Genomic DNA, 24,784 nt, shown 5'->3' with positions numbered 1-24,784 from the left:
AAGACGATGCGCATGCAGAGAATCGTCGGTGTCTCATTAGAAAGATCTTCGTATCCGTTTGGTTCTCGTGGCTGCGGGGCCAACGTCAGAAAAATCTCGCGGAACGAGTCACCCCGCTGCTGTCAGGGACTTACTCGTATCTCGGTCGGTGTATATAAGCGTGAGACCGGGCCTCGGGTTCGTAATAAGACCTGCCGACCAGGTTTTTCAGCCCCGCTCCACCGTATTGCTCCGTATCTCCTTCTGCATTTCTTCTCCCTTTCGTTCTCTCTTGGCTTCCTGTCGCTCTCTTTTTTCTCTCTCCCCGTCTCCTCTCCCTTTCTCCTTTCTTTTCTCATCCCTTAGACCTCTCGCCCGCCCTCCTTCTTCTTCTTCTTCCCTCTCCATCCTCCTTCTTTTCTCCTTCTCTTCTACTCCTCCGTGTCCTCCCCGATTCTCTCTCTCTCTCTCTCTCTCTCTCTCTCTCTCTCTCCTCGCTCTGTCTCTTTCCCTCCCGCTCTTCTGTTTTATCTCTTTCCCTTTGTTTTAATTTCTATCTTTTCCTCTTTGTCGCTCCTCACCGACTCTTTTCTTCGAGGCACACCGAGCCCGCGGCCGGCAACGTCCCGATGCCATGCCACCAGTACCGGTATTAATTTATACGTTGTACGTGTGTGCACGCCGCTTTTTCTCGCAGTTCCTCGAAATTTGCAAGAAACTAGTCGGACACCCTGGCGGCTCGACCGCCTGCCCGCATACTGCCCGTCGTGCCGCGCCGCACCGCACCGTTCCTTTCCGTTTCGTTCCATTCCGTTCCATTCCGTTCCATTCCGTACGCTTTGCTGAACCGAGCGAGCCGAACGTACAGGCAACTATTCGCCAGCGATGGGACACCGAATATCCATGTGAATTGCGAGCTAATCACGTAATCACCTCGCTGCGCACACTTCTCGACAAAATGATAAGACACCATGAAAATTACAGTGGAACTCCATTCTATACGAACGTGTCGGGCGATAAGTTGATTCACATAATCGGGTGATTATAATAATAGGAGTCCACCTGTCTCCCACTACTCATTATGATATTCGGTTCATTGAATAGGAGTTCACGCATATACAGGGTGGCCCACATAACTCTGAACAGCTCAATATCTCGAAAACTATGCCATCGATTTTAAAGTTCTTAGTCTTGAATTGCATGGAACTGAAGGGCCTTTCTGACTACATAAACGTGAAGTGGCCTCCCTTCCCCTTTAACGGGGGAGGGGAGGTACCTTTGTAATATTAAATGGAACCCCCTATAAAATGTTACATATTTAGATTCTACCGGAAAAAACAAGTCAATTTTGTCTGAAACATTTTTTTGTCAGATACTTCCATGATGGGATATAACAGTTTGAAGTTTGGAGTTGTAGGTACTTGAAGCGCTCGGAAATAGCGTTATGGAATTATACGCGCTTGAGTCCTTTGCTTATTCATGAAGAAACACAAACAATAATATTTACAATTCTTGAGTTTGACTCACTTATCTATGAAAACGTTTTCTGTTTAGAGCTGTTATTCAAGCAGTAACATTGTGATTATGGCTACTTTTGACACACAAGTGAATATGTTATTAACGTTAGGTGAATGCCAAAAAATTATCGGCGTGCAGTAGTGATGTTTTTTGAACGTTATGGGATCAAAAAATGTCATGCAACATTTCATAATTTAGAAAAGCGGCTTCGCGAGCACGGTGAATTGTGTAAAAAAAACTCGCAATAAACCTAAAGCTGTCACTAATGAAAATAATAGTGCCAGTATTCTTGCTGCAATTACATTAAATCCTCATATTAGTCAACGTACACTTGCACAAACATCACATATTAGTCATTCATCAATTCAACGAATTTTGAAACGGCAAAAGTATCATCCATATCACATGGTTTTATCACAAGAGCTTTCGATAGCAGATTACGATCACCGCGTAAGATTTTGTGAGTGGCTGCAGGGTGTTGTGGAAAATGACTTTTTGTGCAAAATACTTTTTTCCGATGAGGCCACTTTTATGAATTCAGGGCATGTAAATAGACATAATCTGCATTATTGGGCCGTGGAAAACCCAAATTGGATGCGATGTGTTCCCTTTCAACATCGATGGTCTTTAAATGTTTCGTGTGGCCTAATAGGAGATTTTGTGGTTGGACCTTATTTTTTTCAAGAAACTGTAACATCTGCAAGTTATTGTGATTTCTTAAAAAATCATTTGCCTGCGCTTTTGGAAGATGTGCCACTGCACGTTAGAAGAGAAATGTGGTTCCAACAAGACGGCGCTCCTCCACATTTTGCAATCATCACCAGGCAATTTTTGAACGAAAAATTTGGGAACAAATGGATAGGTCGTGGGGGACCTCGTCAATGGCCTCCTCGATCCCCCGATCTAACACCATTAGATTTTTTCTTATGGGGATATGTAAAGGACAAAGTTATGTTTGAACCACCGACGACAAAAGAGGATATGAAACAAAGAATACGTGACGCTTGCGCTTCAGTGACTCCCGAAATGTTAAAAAATGTTAGAACAACTTTGATGTTTCGAGTAAATAAATGTTTACAAGCCCGTGGTGGACATTTTCAACATTTAATTTAAAGTAGATTTTATTTCTTCACGAATAAGCAAAGGACTCAAGCGCGTATAATTCCATAACGCTATTTCCGAGCGCTTCAAGTACCTACAACTCGAAACTTCAAACTGTTATATCTCATCATGGAAGTATCTGACAAAAAAATGTTTCAGACAAAATTGACTTGTTTTTTCCTGTAGAATCTAAATATGTAACATTTTATAGGGGGTTCCATTTAAAATTATAAAGGTACCTCCCCTCCCCCGTTAAAAGGGAAGGGAGGCCACTTCACGTTTATGTAGTCAGAATGGTCCTTCAGTTCCATGCAATTTAAGACTAAGAACTTTAAAATCGATGGCATAGTTTTCGAGATATTGAGCTGTTCAGAGTTATGTGGACCACCCTGTATAAGAGGATTTCGCTCGGCTAGAGTTCAGTTAACCAAGCATTGGTAAAAATTTGTTCATATAAATGGAGCACATGTAAACGGAGTTTCAGTGTAATGCAGGGGTTCCCAAAGTGCGACCCATGGGCCAATCGCGACCTGCAAACAAATGTATTAATAAACAGTTTGTAATAGAAAGTAATTATCGTCATAAATAAAAAATGCTTATGTGATAATATTCGTATAAATCTTTCCCTTTTGTCTAACTTTTTACCGTATTTTTTTTTTTTTTTTTTTGAAACGGCCAAATATTTTGGAATTTACAATTTTACCCACCCAGGTAAAACTTTGGGAACCACTGTTGTAATGGAATAACACCCCCCCGCGACAATACTATTAGATATGCAAGGGAATGAATAAAAAGTGTATTTTAATAAGAGTTTATTTCGTTTTTCGTTTTGCAGATTTCCATTTTTCTTACACGCGCGTTTCCAAATCCTCGATCTTATTAAATTGTTTCGCTTGTGAATGTACATGCTGCCTTTGTAGTTATAAGATCCCCCAACAATGCTCGACGATATTTGTGTTTGAAAATAAGGTTGGAATAATACTATTACAACTTTTGAAGTACTATGTACACTATTAGAATTGTCCGGTTGAAAGATGTGTATTATATTTCTGTTCCACTATGCGATCTGCACGTTTCATTAATAGCTCGTTTATGATGTTGACGTACACTTCGCTATTCATTTTGCACGAAGTAAAATATCAGTCTTCCCTTGATATCTTACTGTTGCCAAGTGATTCTTTTCTTTCACGAATCATTAAAGTAATAATTTTTTCCATTTATTTTCACGCCAATGTGTTCTTTTGCAAATCATAATCAGGTCTCTTTGCGGTGACTTGTTAGTGGTGGTATCTTTATCCTTTTACGTTTCTTCGGATGGTTACAATAATTTATTACCCCCTGAACTGTCCTAACGCTACACGTTGCTACAGCATCTGCTGCTATCTGGTTGGCAGTTAACGAAGAATTAGTCACAATCTGTAATATTGCACGTCTTTCTCGAACAGTTGTGACTTTTGGGTGACCACCTGGTTGCCTTTATCGTAATTAGCACTATTTTTTCAAGTAATTATAAAACGAACAACGGCTTTTTCTCAGTGTTTTTGCAACATCCTTTAGTAAATAGAAAAATCTTTAAATAATAGAAAAATCTTTAGAAAATTCTTTAAATATATATTCTTGATTGACAGGTTGCAAAAATTGTTTCTTTTTTGCTTTCTTAGTAGTTCAGAGTATTAAGAATATATTTTCAAAAGGAAGTTTCAAAATTCCGAAAATTATTCAAATTGCAGCCCTTAATACATACACTGCGGTCTCTGTTCTGTTTGTATAATACTTCAAGCTTTAAACGCGTTTTCCCTAAAACTGTTTTTCACGTTGATAAAAATGGGAGCTCAAAAAGTAATTGAGAGGTTAACTACCGAAATTTCAACCACGCCTTTTTCTTTTTATTAATGAAAATGTGTGGACATTTTTATACGAATTTCGATCTTTTATTTTTCAACGATCGCCATTTTTGAAATTCTCAGCGAGCAATTTCGCATTCCACTTTCAGCACCGAACCTACAACTTTCACACTAGAACTACCGAGCAATAAATTCGAGTGATGTATATTGCATTGTAACAGTGACAAGACTGTCTCCATTCAGACTTCACACAACTTTTATTGTAATATCTGCTTCAATGAAGAAGTTCGTTCAAAAATTTCCGATGAAAACATTTTTACAATTTCAGTAATTGTAAAAGAAAAAATTGGGAATCAGTCATTTTGACTGGTCCGGTAGTTCTAGTGTTAAGAAGCAAAAAATTTCTAGAAACTGATTTCGAACGATTTCGTCATCCTAGTATTAGACATTTCCATACGTATTATATGGGCTAGTAAACAGAATGGTTTAAGTACAATCTTTACTTGATATCTGTCCAAAACATGGGTCTAGCCAGGGACATATATCGGCCAGGAAATACTATTCTTTGATCCTCGCCGAACGTAGAAAAGGACAGCGAAGCTCTACAGGCCTCGGTTCAGGGCCTCTCACGGGGTATAGCTCGTGGCAGTGGGGATAGTTCTGGGACTTTTATCGGCTAGGCATTTGAGACATATATACAGTAAACACTGCACCCTTACTGTTAGACCCCCTTCTGAAACGTATTGTATCATTTTTATGTGCAACATATTTGAAAGATGGCTTTTATAATTTACAGTTACCTGAAATGACCATAACATTGGTTGTGGACCATAACAACCGTGTAATTGTCCGTTCAATTATCCGTAATAAAGGTTTTGGACTGGTAGGTTTTGGAGGGGTCATTTCACCCGCTAAACCTGTTTGTCCGCCGATTAAAAAAGTATGTGACAAATATTTTTAGCTAGACTATAAACGCGCAAAACTTCATCAAAATCGACGATTGCCATTTGGATGATGTTCCTGGTTATTGTTTAAAAGCGGTTTTGCTGTAATAGTCCGGTTCTTGAATTTTACAAATTTTTCTAAGCAAACCAGTTTTTAAAAACCGACAAACCCTACACGACACCAATGTACCATGCAATGCCTCCATGAATAGGAGCAAATCGATTGGTTTGATATTTCAAAGAACACATTTGCAACAGGAGTTGTATGAACAATCGAAGTCACATCATTGCGATAGGAATAATAGGAATCTCGTGTAATCGTACTTTAACGTTAAACTCGGATACTGTGGCTTTAAACACGCCTTGGACAGGCTACATTTATTGTACTGGGTGATTCAGTTAAGTGTGCCACCTAAATTACATATGAGCCATTTGGTATATGAAATAATGATTGAAACGAAAGTTGTATGGTATCAAGAGTAGCACACAATGTAATAATTAGTATTTTTCTGTTTTGCTTTGTGATCCAGATATAAAGGTCACCTTGAGCTTCTTTATCGTAAAGGGTTTTTAATTTTGTGGTTGAAGAGAGGATTGAATTTTGAATAAAACACTATAAATGTATATGAGATGAAAAACTAATAGTTACTGAGGTATTCTCTATAAAAGGTATTAAATACAAGTAACGCTCTGATAAATAAACCGAAATAAGGAAAAGCTAATTAATACATTGTATGCTACTCTTGAAACCATACAACTTTCGATTCAACCATTTTTTCATATACCAAATAGTTTACAAGTAATGCATGTGGCACACTTAGATGAATCATCCTGTAAGCAATGTATAAATACCATCGTTAGAATTTTCAATTAAGTTAATGGCAAAATCAATACTGCAGAATTTCAATACATAATGATCGACGTAGAATGTTATTATACAATCTATAAATGTCTGTCTTAATAATTTATTTTGTTTATGATTTAGTGGTGCAGACGTCCGTACCTCAGAACGAAGCAGAGCTACAGTTGTACAGGGTCATGCAAAAGGCGTCCCTCTTGGGCTACTACGACACTCTTCTAGAAATGGGTAAGGTACACAAGCTGTTGCAAGCATAAACATAATGAGCAATTTCCTTTCTAAATTGATTAACTAGTAAAATCGAACCAACTCGTGACTAACATTAACTATACGTCTTTTGTAAACAAATACAAAAATATGGACACTTCTAAACCAGTAATACGCAAAATTTGAATAATCTATGCAAAAGAATTAATCTACTTTTTATCGCTCGCAATAATACGGTTACTTTTAAGTAAATATGTTTTTCTATTAATATTTAGTAGGCCTACTTCTTTTTCTAACGAAGAACTGAAAGTCGTCAAGTCGATTATTGTATACGTCAGCTTTTTAGCAAATTGTATACATTTTTATTGCTGTTACGCAAGATTTGCATTTAAATAAAATAAAAAAAAGTCTTTATCTTTTATAGTTTATACATTCTCTAATGTATGCATACAGTAAAAGAAAGGATTTTGTTTATACATTTTTTCAACAACAAAAAAATCAAAATCAATTGCTTGAAAACGCATAAATATTAGTTTAAATATACCTACTTTGTAACGAAATTCGTGTCAAGCAGAATAATTAACATGTCAATCTAGAACTGGAACATTTTCGATTAAACCTTCCATGAACCTTTGTCGGCTCACCATCCTGCTTTTAAAAAATTTTTCTTTTTTATGTCCGGACAAACTATAGTAACTGCCGTGAATATTCTCTTGTGACGAGTGTCCGAATATTAATATTAATGAAAGTCGCTGTATCCGAATTATCAAAAAAGTCTAAGTTTCGTTGAGCGTGGAATTTTTGATTTTGAAAAGTCAATCTGAAAATAAATGAAGTAATTTGGAATTGAAAGAATTCAAAAGAATTAAGTGACGGAAATGAATATTCTGTTGCTCCTCTCTAAAAATCAACTTTACTCAATCAAGACAGGGATAAAACTGATTGATGATACTGTATACTGTTAGTATGTATAGCTAAAACACATCTAGACCATAGCTAATTTAACGGTTAGAAGTAATGCTTCTCCAGATTCGTACCGCTGCGCCGTCGACGCGAACGGACTTATTACACAACGCAATAAAATACCTAATAAGGTAATTATCTAGAAAAGGGGCTTCCTCACCGATTTCAATGATCTTAAAATATGTTGTCAGGGTCATCATTCTGAACAACTTTTTCCTATACGCGTTATGGCTGCTCGACCTTAGGTTTTTAGATGTTCGCAAAAAACTGTCAAGATTACTATAGCAAACTACGCCTTTTCCCGTTTACCTAATTTGTCCTTCATGGCCACAGAGAGGCCCCACCCCTCTCCCTGCAGCCCCTCCCAAGAAATTTAACCCAAACCTAACGCGGACCAAACAATGTTTTACAAATATCTCGAAAACTAAGTCGAGCAGCGGTAACATGTACAGTCTTTACATGTAGCCGATAAAAGTCCAAGCTAGAAGCTCGAGCTTCTATTCGCATAATACGTATTATGTTACACTCCTCGGTGACCGAGGCCACACGAGCTTCGCTGTCCTTTTCTACGTTCGGCAGTGTATCAAAGAACAGTGTCTCCTATCCGATATATGTCCCTGGCCAGACCCGTGTTGTGGGCATATATCGAGGTTTACTCGATAGGGTGTTTACTCGAGGTTTACCGTATAGGGAAAAGTTATTCAGAATCACACCCCAAATAATATATTTGAATCTCATCAAAATCGAATTTTGGTTGGGTTTGGGTTAGGTTTTTGGAGTGGGGGTGCAGGGGGACGGGTGGAGACCCTCCTCTGCCCTAAAGAATGAATTCGGTCATAGGGAAAATGCGGAGTTCACTATAGTAATTCTAACCAATGTTTTGCGAATATCTAAAAAAACCAAGGCCAAGAGGTCATAACATGTGTAGGAAAAAGTTATTAAGAATGATGACCTCGACAACATATTTCAAGATCACTGAAATCGGCGATGAAGACCTTTTTCTAGATAATTACCAATAATAAATGTGAAGAGAAGAAAGAAGTTGGCTGATAACTTGCACGATTTTCTGTATTATTGTAGGTGGCGACGATGTACAACAATTGTGCGACGCCGGAGAAGAAGAGTTTTTGGAAATTATGGCGCTAGTCGGTATGGCCAGCAAACCCCTCCATGTCAGAAGACTTCAAAAAGCTCTACAAGAATGGCTGACAAATCCTTGTAAAATATCTCATAATATCTGATCTATCGATCTGGTGCACATCAAATTGGCTCTATTTCTCATTGTAAATCATTTTACACAGACGAAAAACAAATATACATAGGGTGGACCACCTTAAATATTTTCGTTATTTGTAATAATACAAAGAAATGATATCTAGAAAACTTGCATGGTATAGACGGGAAAATATAGTAATGTAAACATTTTTTATATGGCTGAAGGTGTTTTAGAGATTTCAAAGTCACATTGATTTCTTTAAATGTAATTGACCTACTTTTTGTACCTTGAATCGATCAACAATCAAATTCTGCGTAAAAATGTATTGACCTTCATATGTCCTAAACCTAATAGTTAACAAGATATTAGAAATCATTTTCAATAGGTAGAGGAAAGTATAGAGAGGGTTTCAAATATGGGCTGGTCAAAAATCTATGCAAAAATGGAACAACCTGTTCCTAATATGGAGGTATCGCAGGGTTTTGGTTAATTTAACAATACATAAGAAACTAATGTAAAGATTCATGGAAATACATCACAGTACCATCTATTGCACAATTGAAAAAAATTTAATCAATTAAGAATAATTCTGATTATAGAAGAATACAGTTTTACGCAGACACTATCGATTCATGAAACAAAAGGTATCTAGGTCACTGCATTCAAAGAACGGAATTTCCGAAACGTTTTTACCCGTATAAAAAATGTTTGCATTAGAATATTTCTTCCACTGCTCCATGTAAGTTCTGTGTATATCATGTGTTCATATTATTATAAATAACGGATATATTCAAGGTGGTCAAATTTATTGGTTCACCCTGTATAAAATCCTGTTTTATTCGGTATTTCAAAACCTTTCGTTAATAAGAAGTTTAAGTGCCTATTTCAAAATTTGGTAGTTAGCAAAGAATACGAAATACTAAAGTTTATTGCAATTGTGTAAGCAACTCGATGTGTTTCTATTTTCATAAAATCGATACAATGTATAATAAACATTCTTTCGTTGTTTCTCTGTTTTCATATAGAATTGCCGTTTTATATGCATCAACTTAAGACAATCAATTATCTCTATACTAGACGCAGTAAACTCGTAAAATTACGTTACTCATTGTCAACATTAGCATCGTTGATACGATGAAACATAATGAAGTTTGTATTCTGGGCTAGAATAAAGCTCCCAGACTAAAATTCGCCATCGCTAACTGCGGATCTTTATACAACAAACAAGAGCGGAATAGGAATTTCATTCTTTCTTTAATAAGTTTAACAAGTTAAAAATAATATATGAATATACTGTTAATCTTTTTACTGTTCCCATGCATAAAATCCGCAACCCAGTTATCACATTTTAAAAGACGGAACAATCAAAAGAAAATGACATAAATAGTATAGGAGTATAAATGACATAAATAGTATAGGTTTAAATATCTAGACCTACCCTTGAAGAAGCGCTCTTAAGGCGTCGTGTCGTTAAAAGACCTTTGCCCTCTTTAAAGTAGAATTAATTTTATTTTTAGTGTTTTATTACCCGCGAACCAAATTTTACTATTTCACTGGTAGGGATACGATTTCAGGGATAACAAGAATCGTACTTAAAGTTTCAGCATCTAGGATAATATATTAATAATAAGACATTGTAAACAGATTATTTTCAAGGAATATTAGACCAAGATGTCATTTAAATTGTACATTTTATCAAAGAAAAAGGGTACCTAATGTCCCCAAAAATCAAAAATTTCTTACATTTGTGGTGGCAAACGTCGACTTTTGTACAACGATTTTGCGAAGACCGTCGCGTCGCGGCTAAATTATTGGACCAATTAAACAAATAATTCCTCGAGAATATATTCTACCTATCGAAATGCAATCTTGGAAATCCGCTGACTGTTCTGTTGAGTTCTAGAACAAATTTTACAAGTTTTCTACGTTTCGTCCGATGACAATGATCGATTATCAAAGCACACTAATTCGTTTCTGTCGCAGCCCTTTTTCAGGCGCCAGTAGTACCGACGAATGCCACCTGCAAGAATCCACCGACTATAGGGTTCGCCTGCGCAAGTCCCAGGCCGCAAGTGCAAAATCTTCAAGGCTTCGCGGCAACTTCGCAGACGCAAACACCGACGCCCTACGTCTCGTCGCACGTGTCCCTTACGCCGTTGCCCTGCAGGAGCACCAGCCCTATAGTGTCAGTGACAAGCGTAACCGCACCGGTTGCTTCGACCACTTTCAGGCAGAGTCCCAGCCCCAACGCGCCCTTACCCTATACAACTGCCCATAGCCCCGGTATACTGCAGGTATAGTACAACTAATAAATAACATCACAATGAAAAATAAATAATTAAAAAACAAAGTAAATAACATCGCAGTAAACCCAGCATGAATTCCTGAATCATTTTTACTACAGTAATGTTTCAATTTTACAGGATAACTATAATATACGGACACCACAAGATTTTTTACTTTATCGCATTATAATTATTTTGTATTTTTTTATAATTTCATTATATCATTCATAACGAAAAAATAATATACATGTTCCGGTATAGGGGGAGTTCCCCAGTTTCTTTGCAAATCTCAAAAACCAAGGCCGACAACTGATAACCTTAACAACGTATTTCAAGGTCATTGAAATCGGCGAGGACCCCACTATTCCAAATAATTATCCTAGAAAAGTAGAAACATATTAAACATTGTTTCGACGAGTCAAAACATTAAGTTTTTAATATTTTCTTATAGTTTCTAAAATCTTAAATATATGTGTAGAGCATCGTAATGATAAAATTACCGAAGTTACAAATGTTAAAATGTCCCCTTCCACGAATAAATCAAAAATGAAGATAGCAACCGTTGGAAAATAGAAGATTGAAAATCGTACAAAACCCTAACCGTTTTTGTGAATAAAAAGAAAAATATTTTATATTTTTAGTTAGTTCTAGTTCCAAGCTAGTGGAAGCATGTGCTTTATACATGACTGAAATATTGAGTTAATATCACGATTAGTTTTCGAGTTATTACTTTCGTCAACCGAAAACATAGTTTTGGAAAAAACGCATTTAAAGTTTGAAGTATACTATGCACATACGTATGTATGTATACCGAACGCAGGCCGTAGCGTGCTACGAACTATAAATTGAATAGTTTTTCGAATTTTTGTCATTTCCTTTCGGAGATATACATATACATATGTACATACTTAATACCTGAAATTGATAAATATCGAACAAAAACAAATTTTTTCAATCGGATAAATAAGAATTCCTCTTTTGAAGAATTCCTCTTTCTACAGTTTCATTTTTTAATCACATTCTCGAAGCATTAAGTTGAATGTAAATATTTGGTAACGTTGGAAGTTGTGGAAAGTAGTGGAGCGATTGAACACAGAAGCATAAGTCAGTGTACTTGGCGCACATGATAAAGGGTGACAATAATTTCGTAATGTACTACAAGGTAGTGCCATTCTGTTATAGGAACCCCTTTAATTGAAACGAAACTGCTAGAATTAAAATTAATTATACAGGTAATTTCGTAGTAAAATTAACTGAGTATGATTTTTATTAGTAAATATTATTTTAGAGGAATTTTGAAGGGAATCTACTGAGAAAAAACAAAATTTATAAAATCAATAATAATAACTTATTTGATGCAATAAAAACTGTAAGTAATAAAAAAAATGAGAAACCTTTTTTTAAGAAATATTTTGATGAAATTAAATGTTAGGGGGTTTAATTTAAATGGCAATGATTTCATAGTAAATTTTAATAGGGTTAAAATTTATAGAATAAAATGCTTTAGTAATTTAATTTAAAATAAAATTTTTTATAAATTCTAATGGGAGGTCAGGATTAAAATTAATTATAAAGGTAATTTTATAGTAAAATTAATTGAATATAATTGCAGGTCATTCCATTGACTGCTCTACTTTCTATGAAATTGGAATTAAAAAATTATCAATCTCATGGCAACAATATGCAGATTGTAACGGAGAATGCCCACAGAAATCTCATCTGTGTTTTTACAAAATTCCACTCAAATAGAAAGTTGGAGAAAAAATCCAGTTTATTATTGACTGACCCTCGCATTAATCTTATACCTTAACCACTGAAAAAATTTTGTGACGCCGGTCGTGTATAATCAGTAGACAGCGGATATTTATGCAAAATAACAATTTGTTGGTGTAACAATTGTGAGAATAAAAAATTAATAGAAATGTATATATTTCCACCCTTAACGATCGTAGTTACAAATGATAGGACAGCGATCCTTAATTTCTCTGAGGCTTGTACCGTTTTAAATTTTGACCTACTCATTTGTCTTGTAAATGTATAAATCCTGGAGTTTAGTGACCATAGTGACTAACACGGCTCGCCGGCGACGAGAAAACGACCGGCGCGGCGCACAGTGGGCAATTTGGACGAAATCGGATTCAAAATCAAGGAACTTTCGATAGAAATGAGATAGAGCGATGAAATTTTTTTAAAATTAAAGCTGCAACTTTGTAGAATATGGGAAAAATAGAGAGATTGTGGTACGAACGTTTTTTAACCTCGAGAAAATTCGTTAAACGCGCACAAATTCAAGAAAATTTTAGTTTTTCCAATACCACGCGCGGAAAAATTTTTTTTTAACATGCTATACATCATTTCCCATAGATTTTTTCGTGCTGATTTCAAATCTGGTCTCAAAATTTGTCTACGACCTCAGGATTTTGCAAAAAATAGATTTTTGTGATAAAAGCTAATGAAGTCATTTTTTCGTTGAAATGATTGGATAGTAATAATCTCCCTATTTTCCCATATTCTACAAAGTTTCAGCTTTAATTTAAAAAAAATTTCATCGCTCTATCTCATTTCTATCGAAAGTTCTTTGACTTTGAATCCGATTTTGTCCAAATTGCCCACTGTGCGGCGTGACAGTGAACGCTTTAATAATCTTGAAAATATTGATCACTGCAGCGATGATACAAAGAACTGTTTTTATTAGGTAGGAACTTGCGAATCATCGTGTGGCAGTGGCACGACTCCTAGTCCTGGGGGTGGCGGTGGCGGTGGCGCACCTGCGAGCCCAACTCAACCAACTCCGACTCTTCTACAGTCGCAGATACAGAGATTAGCGGAAGCAGCCGAAAGACTTGCCGCTACCATTCGTCCGGTCGATCCAAAACCTCATAACGTTAAAAAGAAGATTTGCAAGAATTTGGAGGTAAACCGGTATACCACGTCTAGATTGCAGATCTTTATAGAAAATGCATAGAATGGTGTTAAAAGGTAGCGAAATTTTGGATAGCTCGGATACCTAAAATATTGAGAAATTGTTATTCTTTAGGTTCTAATCAAGTGTAAACTTACTATTATTTGTCGGCAAAATGATAGATTTATACAATTTTGTAGCATTGTCGCAGAGTATGTGCAAGTAGTCCAGAAATTCTACGTAAAAACTGTTACAGCGTGATTCTACATCTTAGGATCGACGAAGATCTGTTAAAAAAGTTTGGTGAAAAATTGACCTTGACTGACTTTTTCAAGGTAAAAAATTTTTCATGATTGTATCTTGTTCTACTCGTCAGAGAGGAACAAAGTCCTCGCAGAAACCATAGGTAAAAAATGAACCGTCCTCTTAGGAAACGACTTTAAAGTTTCGTAAACTATTTTATTCCATACGTCTGCAGACTGTCCCAAGATTGTATAAACGTGGAGGGGCTGATTCTACGTGAGAAAATATAGAACACATTTCTTTCATTTGTCTCCTCCTTTTCGGGAAATTTGAGTCCGAAAATTTGGCGAACACGCGTGCTATTGAATAGGAATCGTCTGACTCGTCTGTTCATGACCTACTAATTCTACTTCTTAAGAACGCTAGGCACACGAACTTGGCGGATTTTTAGACAATTTTCAAAAAAATGTATTTCACGTTTATATAATTTTTGTACACCCTACATACATATTGAATAAAATAGTTTATGAAACATTAAAATTGTTTTTTAAGAGAACGGTTGACTTGAGACCTACAGTTCCTCTAAGACTTTTGTTCTTCGCAGTGAATACAATAGGATGCAATAAAAAAAAACTATTGACCTTGAAAAGGTCGATCAAGGTCACTTTTACGCCAAACTTTTTTGACAGATCTTCGCCGATCCTAAGGTGTGGAATCACGCTGTAACGGTTCGTACACATTGTAATTTCTTCACATCCTGTACATACAGTAACGAGCAAAACTGAGTCTACACTATTTGAAGCGACATAACTTTTTAAAAATTGGATCAAATGACTTGAATGTTATTGAGAAGTTAGAAGGATTAGTTTATTAGACGAGGTGTAAACAATTTTTGAAAAAAATTTGAATTGGTCGGAATCGCAAAAGAAATAGTAAAAGTTGGTTTTTTCAGCTTTTTTATCTGAGCCTGTATTGCAAATTTAAAGAATGTATTTGATTCGCTCGAATAAATTATATCCATGCTGAAAATTTCACCGATATTGGTTAATTCGTTTACGAGTTATAAACGATTAAAAGTGCGATTTTAAGTCGAAAATCGTGAAAAATGGCAATTTTACTATTTCTTTTGCGATTCCGACCAATTCAAATTTTTTAATAAACTAATCCTTCTAACTTCTCAATAACATTCAAGTCATTTGATCTAATTTTTAAAAAGTTATGTTGCTTCAAATAGTGTAGACTCAGTTTTGCTCGTTACTGTATATGTCTTTGGAAAAGAGAAGATCCGTACTTTGTTTTAGATGGTAATGGCTATGCCCGACAGCGACCCACGACGAATGGAAGAGATCCGAAAGTACGCGGCAATTTACGGAAGATTCGACTGCAAGAGGAAACCAGAGAAACCACTGACATTGCACGAAGTGTCGGTAAACGAAGCCGCCGCACAGATTTGTAGGTTCGTACCTGCCCTTCTTACTAGAAGGGACGAACTTTTTCCTTTGGCCCGGCGGGTTGTCAGAGATTCTGGGTATCATTATTCAAAAAATCATTAGTAAGTACCTTTACTGGAAGATCAGTTCAATCATTCCCTTTTACACGCTTTAAACGTTTGCTAACATGTTCACGCTGACTTTAATCCAATGATACAAACAATGAAACACTGTCGTAGAAAGTACATCGAAAGCTAGAGATACAAGTAATTTTAAAGAGCGTTTTCTTCCTTTCGGGTCAGACACTCGTTTTCATTTCTTATTTTTATGCTGGCTGCAACATTCGATAATCATATGTTAAGAAAAGGAAGATTGTGAAGTATTTTTTCGCATTCGCAATTTTTTAACAGATGTAAACGTAAACAAATAGTCAAAAGCACTAGCATTTCAGTAATGTAATATTAAGTGAATTACAGTAGAGGTGTGCGAGATCCCGAAAGTGTCGGGCCGGGACGGGTCGAGAATTTTATTCGGGATCGCGACGAGTTCTCAAGGATATCACGATTCCTGAGGATATTCGACTACCCAGAAATTTTCGGGAACCCGGCACGTCTTGACCCGATAACTTCCCCACTCGTCCCAACCATTGGGTCCCCGACATTTCCGGGTTCTCGCGCACCCCTAATAAATTAACAAAATAAACTCTGAATAAATATTCATCAAAACTAGTAGAAAAGAATGACGAACTGTCCGTTTTCAAATGTTACTATGATTTTTTTCTAACGTAGTTGGACGTTAAAAGAAATTTTTCTTCCTCGCGCGATTTTTCAGTGCGAGCATCGGATTTCAGTGGAACTAAGTTATTCGAGCGAAAGCTAACTTGTAAACAAGATTATTAACTTAAAATTTCGTTCAACCAGCGTGCTCTTCGATTGACATAGTTTTTCAACAAAATATACTTTAAAATAGATTGAATTGGAGACCTGAAAGCATAGAAGACCCTCTACAATTTTCAGTAATCCGAAAGGCTCATTGCATTCGGACTCATTGCAATCGAAATAGAGTGTCGACGAGAACGTGTTACATGTGATCGCATTAATTTACTATTTGACGCTTCTGTTTGAAATACTTTAGCCTGTCTGTGTCAAGACCGCGTGAGAACGGCGAAGAAAACGAAAACGAAAACGAGCGTGCAAAACGACAAAAACTCGAGCTTGAGGGTGAGAATGAAGATGGGACGCAGGTTAGCGCACCTCGACCATAAGAACTAAACTGTATGCAGAAGATTCCAGTTGAAAATAGTTGCAAACGTGATTGGGACCGTGGATTTTGTCCCATGCTGATTGTATCTTTTCATGCACCGTATGCGGCCACAGAGAAGGATATTCCAAAGTCCGCGTTCAGCTCCTTACGTTTCAGATACCTTCAATCTGGAATCATTGGCATATTAACGAAACCACTGTACACGCATGAGCGCTAACCACTAACTATGCATCCAGCACATAAACAATTGCAACACCTAAACTACCAATCGATTGTCACACACATGAACGACAGCCGAAAAAGGTCAAGTATAGCTTCTGCATAACATGCATGGCTTCTTAATACAGATCGCATGCGACTATTACTTTATTTCCAGAAAAAAAGAGTAATGAACTAATGCACGATGAGTAACGAAAATATTTGGAGATTAGTTAAAGATAGATTATTAACTATTCTTTTCCTTTTATTAAAATTCATTCGTTATAATGAATATACATATGCATATGAATACTTAACAGAAACTTCAATTTCATTACGCTAAAGTAAATACATCGGCCATACAGGATGTCCCAAAATTGTTGTACTTCCTTAAAAAGGATCATTTCTGAGGTCATTCGAAGTAACTTTTTCCTTTGAGAAAATGTTCTCCGCGGCTTCATTAAGGAGTTATTAACGGAAAACACGGACCAATCAGAGCGCGACTATAGCAGAAGGAATCTAATTCGGCAACAGCTCCCGCTGAGCGTAGCGTTGGCATTGGCTGGGCCAGAATCCGCCCGTTGTATCCGCGCTCTGATTGGTCTGTGCTTTTCGTTAATAACTCCATACCAAAGCCGCGAAAAACATTTTTGCAAAGGAAAAAGTTACTTCAAATGGCGTCAGGAATCACCCCTACCAAGGAAATACAACATTTTTGGGACACCCTGTATATATATACAGATAGTAAACGAAATATGTAATGCTCAATTTCCCCACCTGAAAGATGTTCAGGTAAACAAAAGAGATATGAAGTAAAATTATTCCCACTGTTAATTATTTTTATAAAATAGTATATTATTTCCTATATTATTTCCGACATGCTTTTTTTAATAATCAGAATCTATTACAAATCAAAGTTTTCTCCTATTCAAGTAATTATGAAATAGTTTTTCCGTAACGATTCAATTATTATAACAAGTTTTTTATGTTTTGAATAATTTTTAGATCTACTTGCATATCCATTCCTTAAAAAAAATCAAAGAGTTTTTACACTTCGGAAAACGTATCTTTTCTCTCCAATATTACAATCTAATTAAACAATTCTAGTGTTTTCTTACATTGTGCGCTTAATTTTAGCATAGCGCCAATTTTACGATATGATTTCCCCTTTTCGTGATGAAAAATGACAAGTCGACTTATATTAAAGGAAATGTTATTGATAATCTATTTTTCTGAACGACAATAGTACCACTGAATGAATTACTATTTTCATAAAAAATGTAATCTGGTTGACGTACACTAATTATTCAAATATCGTTCTAAGACAAAAATCTCAAATATTATTTCATTTAATATTCGTGTAGTCGCAAATGGTTTGTGAAACTTTTTTTACAAATAATTAAAATGTATATCAATTTGAACTCGTACTTTGTTGCCCAAATGTTTTCGTTATTGACTGTACGTAGGATTGAACAAACTTGGACTGCTGTTTTCTGTAAGTGAACTATTAACAGAAATATTTACACGCTTCTTTATATTTTAATAATCTACGAGATTCTGAATTTTATTATACGTTTCTTATAATGTAGTTATATACTTTTATTAACAAAGAATTATTTTAGAAATGGTAATGAAGCATAAATTGCAACTAATTTCATTTCTTCATGCTTCGAACGGTGCTACGTGAAAGTAATTGTGTTTTAAGAGAGAAATAATTCGCTGAAGCATGACAAACTTTTTATTACAAGTTTACACAAATATCTTCTTTTACTTAATGTGCGAACTACAGAAATTAAAAGATGTTTGTTATTTTAACAGCCATTAGCCTACTAAAAGTCAACATTTTATAAGATTAATATAATAGCTTTCTTCCACACTCGTTAAGACTCTATGCTTAGTTCCTAGTGTCCTGACGAGTCGTGTCTTCGTTTAATATTTCAACTGAATTAATTGTTAATTTCTCCTTTTTTATGCATACAGAACTTACCTTGTTGCTGCTTATATTGTCTATAGCAGTTAAATGTTTCAGGAGGAGCTGGACCTTCGCTGCTCTGAAATGGACATTAATAATTCAACACTCAGGAGACACAGATCATCAAGGTGATTATCGAACGATCAATTTCAATCCTTATTACTGATTAAAACGAATTAGAGACAAAATCATAATTAACAATTCTTAGAATTCAAAATTATATAAAAAAAAATAATCGTTTAATTTCGAAACTTGTATTAACTTTGAAATAACGTACTTTCTAGCTGTGAATATTTACAATGCGATATAAAGTTATCTGAATAAAAGCTCAGAATCTATGTGGAAGCCAAAATATCTTTGAAACTGTTAATTATAAAAAAAATATAAATCGTTGAACAATTTTTTGGAAAAAAAAAAATTTTTTCCGTTGACTTTCGACGGAAACGCTATTCGACATAATTAGTATTTTCATAGATGAACGTGTAATGAAAACCATGTTTTTTTCAATAAATTGCGTTAAAATGATTTAATAATTTTTAAATAAAAGTCAAATGTTTTTTTATAAGAAGACAAAATTATGGATAATGATGAAACAACAGCGACGTTCATTACGATAATCCTTGAATAATTTTTAAAAGAATTGCACATATTAATTAATGTACCGAAAATCTGGTTCTCAGTGGTTCCACATATAATATTTATATAAAATTCTTTAATTGTACAGAATTAAGCGCTGGATCGATCAAAGTTGTCAAAATTTTATTTTGAGCATAGTTTATTTCAGCATAGTTTAACGTCTGTGACGAAGCATTTTTCAATAGAATTAACAGCTTTGAACATACGTCAGCTTCCTGTACTAGGTGACGTAGCCTGTATAAATTCACTTTCGTAAGTTTGTAAATTGTCAAAATCTCAAAGCGTTCTTTATAAATTCCTTATGTACATATTGATGTTGAGACATTTGCATTGTTTTAGTCCAGTTTGGAGGAAGAAGAATAACAATGGCATATTCGGCGGAAGTATCGAAGAGATAAGCGACTCGGACAGTCAACTTTCCTTCTCCAACGAGGAATCTTCGTCAATACATGTAAGACAATTGTGAATAAAAAAAAATATTTAACATACTTTTAGATTTGTCAAAAATTATCCGAGTCATTTTTACAGGATACCAATGAAGCTGAAGCAGACAATACTGACAAAGAAAGTGATTTCAATCTCAAGGTATTTCTGCTAGACAAAAAACCATTGTAAACTTTGCGTTCATGTTTTCACATTACAAGACTAATTTATTATACGTAAATATTAGGCAGTCATATAAGTTTATGGTGTGGATACGTTCATAGCATTTACAAATATTCTTAATAAACAAACGATGATAAGCGGTCGAAGTGGCTAGGTTTACAATGTTTACATTGGAAAAGGGTACCTCTCTTTGATTTCGATGACCTTGAAATATGTTGTTAGGGACATGACTCTGGACAACTTTTCCCTTGAATATACGTACGCAGTTACTCACAAAATTGAGGGTAGACAAGCTATTGAAACCTTAATTGTTCGATTAACAAAAAATAAATTTTTTGTATATACAATTTGAGGTTTTTTTGCAAATATCAAAGAAACGAAAGCCGAACGACTTTTTTACACAGGAAGAAAGTTGTTCAGAATGTCGAGTTGCACAACATATTTAATCTCATCAAAATCGGAGAGGAGTATCGGAGAGAATACGAAGAGAATCGAAATTTTTAACACATCCTTCATAACCTCCGGACGTCGTCGTATCGAATTGTTATCTATTTCGGACACTACAAAATTTGTTAGCAGAATCTCAGAATTGTTAAAGTAATTGTATGGTGCCTTTGTCAAAAGCTTGTGGAATGAGAGAACGATGTATTAATTTAAATAGCAAAACAATGCACGACACGAACTTATGGCACAACCTAATTGCATACAGGTTGTCCCATTTGAAGTTTCGCACAGAATTATTTCTTAAAATATAGCTTATTTCAAAAAATGTTTGAAATTAAATCCAGGCGCCTTTCGGAAGTACGGCCGGAAAAAGTTACTTCAAATGACTTCAGGGGCTACCCCTTTCAAGGTTTTCCGACATTTTTTACACCCTGTATATTTTTAATTTTGGTAGGTGTATATGTAGTTCGATTCATTGTAAAACTTTAAGAACGAGTTATAGTTTCAGGAATAACTGTGTGCGAAACTTCAAATGGGTCGCCCTGTACATGTTGGATTAAGTCATAACTTTTATTAAATGAAATAAACCATAAAAGAATGCTTAGTACACCCGTAAGTTAATAATCATGATAAAGTTCTAAAAGTACTAAACTGTTTTTATTATGGCTCAATCCATATTATTCTAATAAAAATTTATGTTTTCCTCCTGTGCACCGATTAACAATTCCAATAACACTTTGAATGAATTTAGGTGATAGCTTCGCGCGGAGACAATATAATTGCAGTGGCGAATCCTGCTCTGATGGAATGTAGTCATCCTATAAAAGAAGAACCAACGGACGAGAAACCTGCACTGTGATACTGTTTAAAAAGATTGAATTCTTTTATTGAGATGATTTTTAAAATTACATTTCAGCTTGTGCATTAAAATTAGTAGTATCGTTATCTGTATTTGATTGTTGCCACGTTATTTAATATAATATGTACATCAATTAGTTCTATTAGTTGTTTCTCTTGGGTCACAAAATGAACTTAATGTAACAATTGGTCGATGCACAACCCTGTTAAACTCAGAAACATTTTTAGATATTGTATATAAAACAAACCATGGTCTAAATTAAAACAAGAAACATAAACTGACTGATATATAGTAACATATTGTATAACATTAAAATTGTAAATATGCATTGAACCTTTTATTATTCTGCGTATTGCATTTTTTAAGAATTTCACACGTTATTGTATAATTAGAATAAAATTAATAAATACATAATGAAAAAATTAGAAAGGTGTATATCACATTCCTATCTAGATAATTATTTATATCGATATCCTCATATTAAATTTAAAAAATCGATACTTTTCGATTAAGCTTTTCCAGATCACATTATACAATTTCACGATATATCGATTGTTAATGATCGATTATAATTTTGTATCGACATGTGAATTTATCGAACATCGAGCTACGTATATAAAGTTTTAAGTGCAAATATATGTATGTAGTCAATATCATTTCACGACATCAGTGTATTACGATTTTTTTGCTCTTAAAATAACAATATATTACGCATTATAGTTTATATACTAATGCTAATTTAACTATGTCAACGTTATATTATTAATAGTTTGGTATTAACCTCCGTACAGGTTATGTTTATTTACATCATGAAAATACACGTGCTAAACATTATCGTAGCTTAAGTCAACGTGTTTTGAAAATGGCTTTGAAAATGAAAAAGAAAAGCTTGGCTGACAAAATAAACTCTTTAGTTAGTGCAGCACCAACAAATTTTGATTCTGACGATGATGCTGAAGATACAAGAGCTAAAGTAGTTGATCATGACGACGACAGTGACAATTCCGCTAGCAATTTTCAGGTTTCAGAGATAAGAAAACGGAATATTGATCTTCTTGACCAATTAGATGAAAGGTAAGCACTAATTGTTTTTTATTGTAGTTTCATATTGGTGGTTTTAAAATAAAATTACAAAAATCGTACGTTCCTATTTTATATGTATGTCTTATCAGAATTCGCATAATATTTTGTTTTGATGAAAATATTAACACTAGAAATACTGAGTACTAATGGCGACTGTGTAAATTTAATATTGTTGGACATATGAACATTTTCGTTAACCTTCTTACATAATATTGACGAAAAAGTTTATTTGGTTTTTCTATAAGATGGCTTTAGAAAAAACTAATATGCAAATTTTGAGACTTTGGGACTTATATGTATGAAATAAACTTGTACTTTTGTTTTACTGCGTTGTTATTTTGAAAAGAAGAAATTGTTTTGATATAATTTGTTTCTTTGGAAAACATGCATATTATCTTTTACATCTCGATTAAAGATCAAACTACAATTTTCAATAAACGTGACTTATATTGTTTTGTGCTGTAACCACAGATATATTCCTATAGACTAATTCATAATATACTGTGCAATTTAATAGGTACAAAGGCAAAAAGGTTTCAAGAAAGGATGTATATTCTGATGACAGCGACTCAATTAATACACAAGAATATGATGATGAAGAAGAAGAAGAAGAAGAAGAAGAAGAAGAAGAAAATGAAATAAATGGTTTGGAAGATGATGAAGACGAAAGCTACAATAATGAAAACAGTAGCAATGAAGATGTTGACAATGAAGACAGTGACTTCAGTGAGAACAATGATAGTACTAAAGATGAAATTGATGATAACGATGATAATGAAAGTGTAAGATCTGACATGGAAGAAGAAAGTGATGGCAGTGTAAATGTTAAAACAAAAGAAAAAACAAATTTTAAAACAATTTCTCATGCTAACCTTAGAGCTGATATTGAAAAGGGTAACTGCGTTAGAAACCAGTTAAAACTGTGGGAGGGTCTGTTAGAAGTTAGAATCAAATTACAAAAATGTCTGGTTACAAGTAATCAAATGCCTCAACATGATATTTATAAGGACTTCAAGGAAAATGTAGAATATACGAAGAAAAATAATGAAAGTAGAAATAAATTAAAAATGCTTTTAAATAATATGTTACAATTACAAAATATTCTTTTGAAACAATACCCTGAAACAACAAATTTGTGCTTGCAAAATCGAAAAAGAAAAGCGGAAGACAATATAGACAACGAAATAATAAATTCTGATGATGCAATGGATGAGGAAATTCCTTCAGATACAGAAGATGAAAATAATATGGATGACAAATTGATTTCGGATGAAGATAAAGCACATAATGCTAAGAACATATTCAACACGAAATTAAAACTTAACAATTATGAAAAGATAATAAATGAAAGTCATAAATCTTATACGGATTACAGAAACTCTGTGATACAAAAGTGGAATGAAAAGACGAAATTAGTAAGCGGTAAATTGAATAAAGACACAAATCAAACTACCTTAAAACAAATTGAGTTTGCATTAAGTGACAGAAAAAAGTTACATGGAAGAACGCAGTTAAAACGTTCAGAATACAAAATCGTTGGAAAAATAGATTCAGTTGAAGAGGACGAAGGTAGAAGAGTTCAAGAATATGATTCTGAAATTTATGATGATGATGACTTTTATCACCAGTTATTACGAGATTTAATTGAACATAAATCAGCAGATATCACAGATCCTATTCAGCTTAGTAAACAGTGGATTCAATTGCAAAACATGAGAAGTAAAATGAAGAGGAAAATAGACACGAGAGCTACGAAGGGTAGAAGAATAAGATATAACGTACATAATAAATTAGTCAATTTTATGGCTCCTATCACTGTTAACGATACATGGTCAGATCAAGCAAAAGATGAATTATACAATTCATTGTTTGGTAAAATTAAATCAATAAATGACCATATTACTCAATGAAGTAATAATTTACTAATAATTAGTAAAACTTTATTTAATTTTGTACATTTTACTAAAGACTATTTTATAAAATGTATGCAAATTTAATGACATGAAAATGCAAATGTTATGTACAGTAGGAAATAAATGATAAAATATGTATGTATAAGAGGTTGTTTATATTTTTATTTGTTCCCTAATTTCACTATGTTTTTATAGAAAAATTAAAACTGTTTTATGCTTTAGTAAATGATGTAAAATATAAAATATAAGTAACAATAGTAATAAATAGAGTGGTTTATAATCTATGACTGAATGGACGGAATTCGGGCGACACTATCGC

General features: G+C 34.4%; 2 protein-coding genes across 5 annotated transcripts in view; both read left to right on the top strand.

Moving 5' to 3' along the window:
• The window catches only part of Nab (NGFI-A-binding protein homolog), a 53,735-nt gene extending 31,844 nt beyond the window's left edge, over positions 1 to 21,891 (top strand). Inside the window, exons 2-11 of one of the 4 annotated variants that reach the window (XM_076805197.1) lie at positions 6,372 to 6,473; positions 8,496 to 8,633; positions 10,615 to 10,925; positions 13,612 to 13,830; positions 15,363 to 15,517; positions 16,626 to 16,734; positions 18,982 to 19,052; positions 19,900 to 20,011; positions 20,089 to 20,145; positions 21,362 to 21,891. In XM_076805197.1, coding sequence (XP_076661312.1) covers positions 6,372 to 6,473; positions 8,496 to 8,633; positions 10,615 to 10,925; positions 13,612 to 13,830; positions 15,363 to 15,517; positions 16,626 to 16,734; positions 18,982 to 19,052; positions 19,900 to 20,011; positions 20,089 to 20,145; positions 21,362 to 21,469 — 1,382 coding nt within the window. In that variant the 3' untranslated portion in view covers positions 21,470 to 21,891. Of the gene's footprint in view, positions 1 to 6,371; positions 6,474 to 8,495; positions 8,634 to 10,614; positions 10,926 to 13,611; positions 13,831 to 15,362; positions 15,614 to 16,625; positions 16,735 to 18,981; positions 19,053 to 19,899; positions 20,012 to 20,088; positions 20,146 to 21,361 lie in introns of those variants that run through there. The other 3 variants (XM_076805196.1, XR_013084514.1, XM_076805198.1) reach the window with 3 other exon arrangements.
• A 155-nt stretch (positions 21,892 to 22,046) lies between these two features.
• Positions 22,047 to 24,604, top strand: Aatf (Apoptosis antagonizing transcription factor). The gene is made up of 3 exons (XM_076805195.1): positions 22,047 to 22,108; positions 22,261 to 22,543; positions 23,070 to 24,604. Exons 2-3 carry the CDS (start codon positions 22,332 to 22,334, stop codon positions 24,460 to 24,462), a joined length of 1,605 nt encoding a protein of 534 aa, XP_076661310.1. The 5' UTR covers positions 22,047 to 22,108; positions 22,261 to 22,331; the 3' UTR covers positions 24,463 to 24,604.
• The last annotated feature ends 180 nt before the right edge of the window (positions 24,605 to 24,784 follow it).

This window comes from Halictus rubicundus, chromosome 2 (genome assembly GCF_050948215.1).
Source record: "Halictus rubicundus isolate RS-2024b chromosome 2, iyHalRubi1_principal, whole genome shotgun sequence".
NCBI lineage: Eukaryota > Metazoa > Arthropoda > Insecta > Hymenoptera > Halictidae > Halictus > Halictus rubicundus.
Note: the sequence above shows the minus strand (reverse complement) of the source record. Positions and strands in the feature narration are given on the sequence as shown.

Excerpts from the sequence above, each read along its gene's own strand:
- Aatf (XM_076805195.1), top strand. The coding sequence starts at position 22,332 with ATGGCTTTGAAAATGAAAAAGAAAAGCTTGGCTGACAAAATAAACTCT. Across the intron at positions 22,544-23,069 it reads CTTGACCAATTAGATGAAAG|GTACAAAGGCAAAAAGGTTT; the intron begins GTAAGCACTAAT and ends GCAATTTAATAG.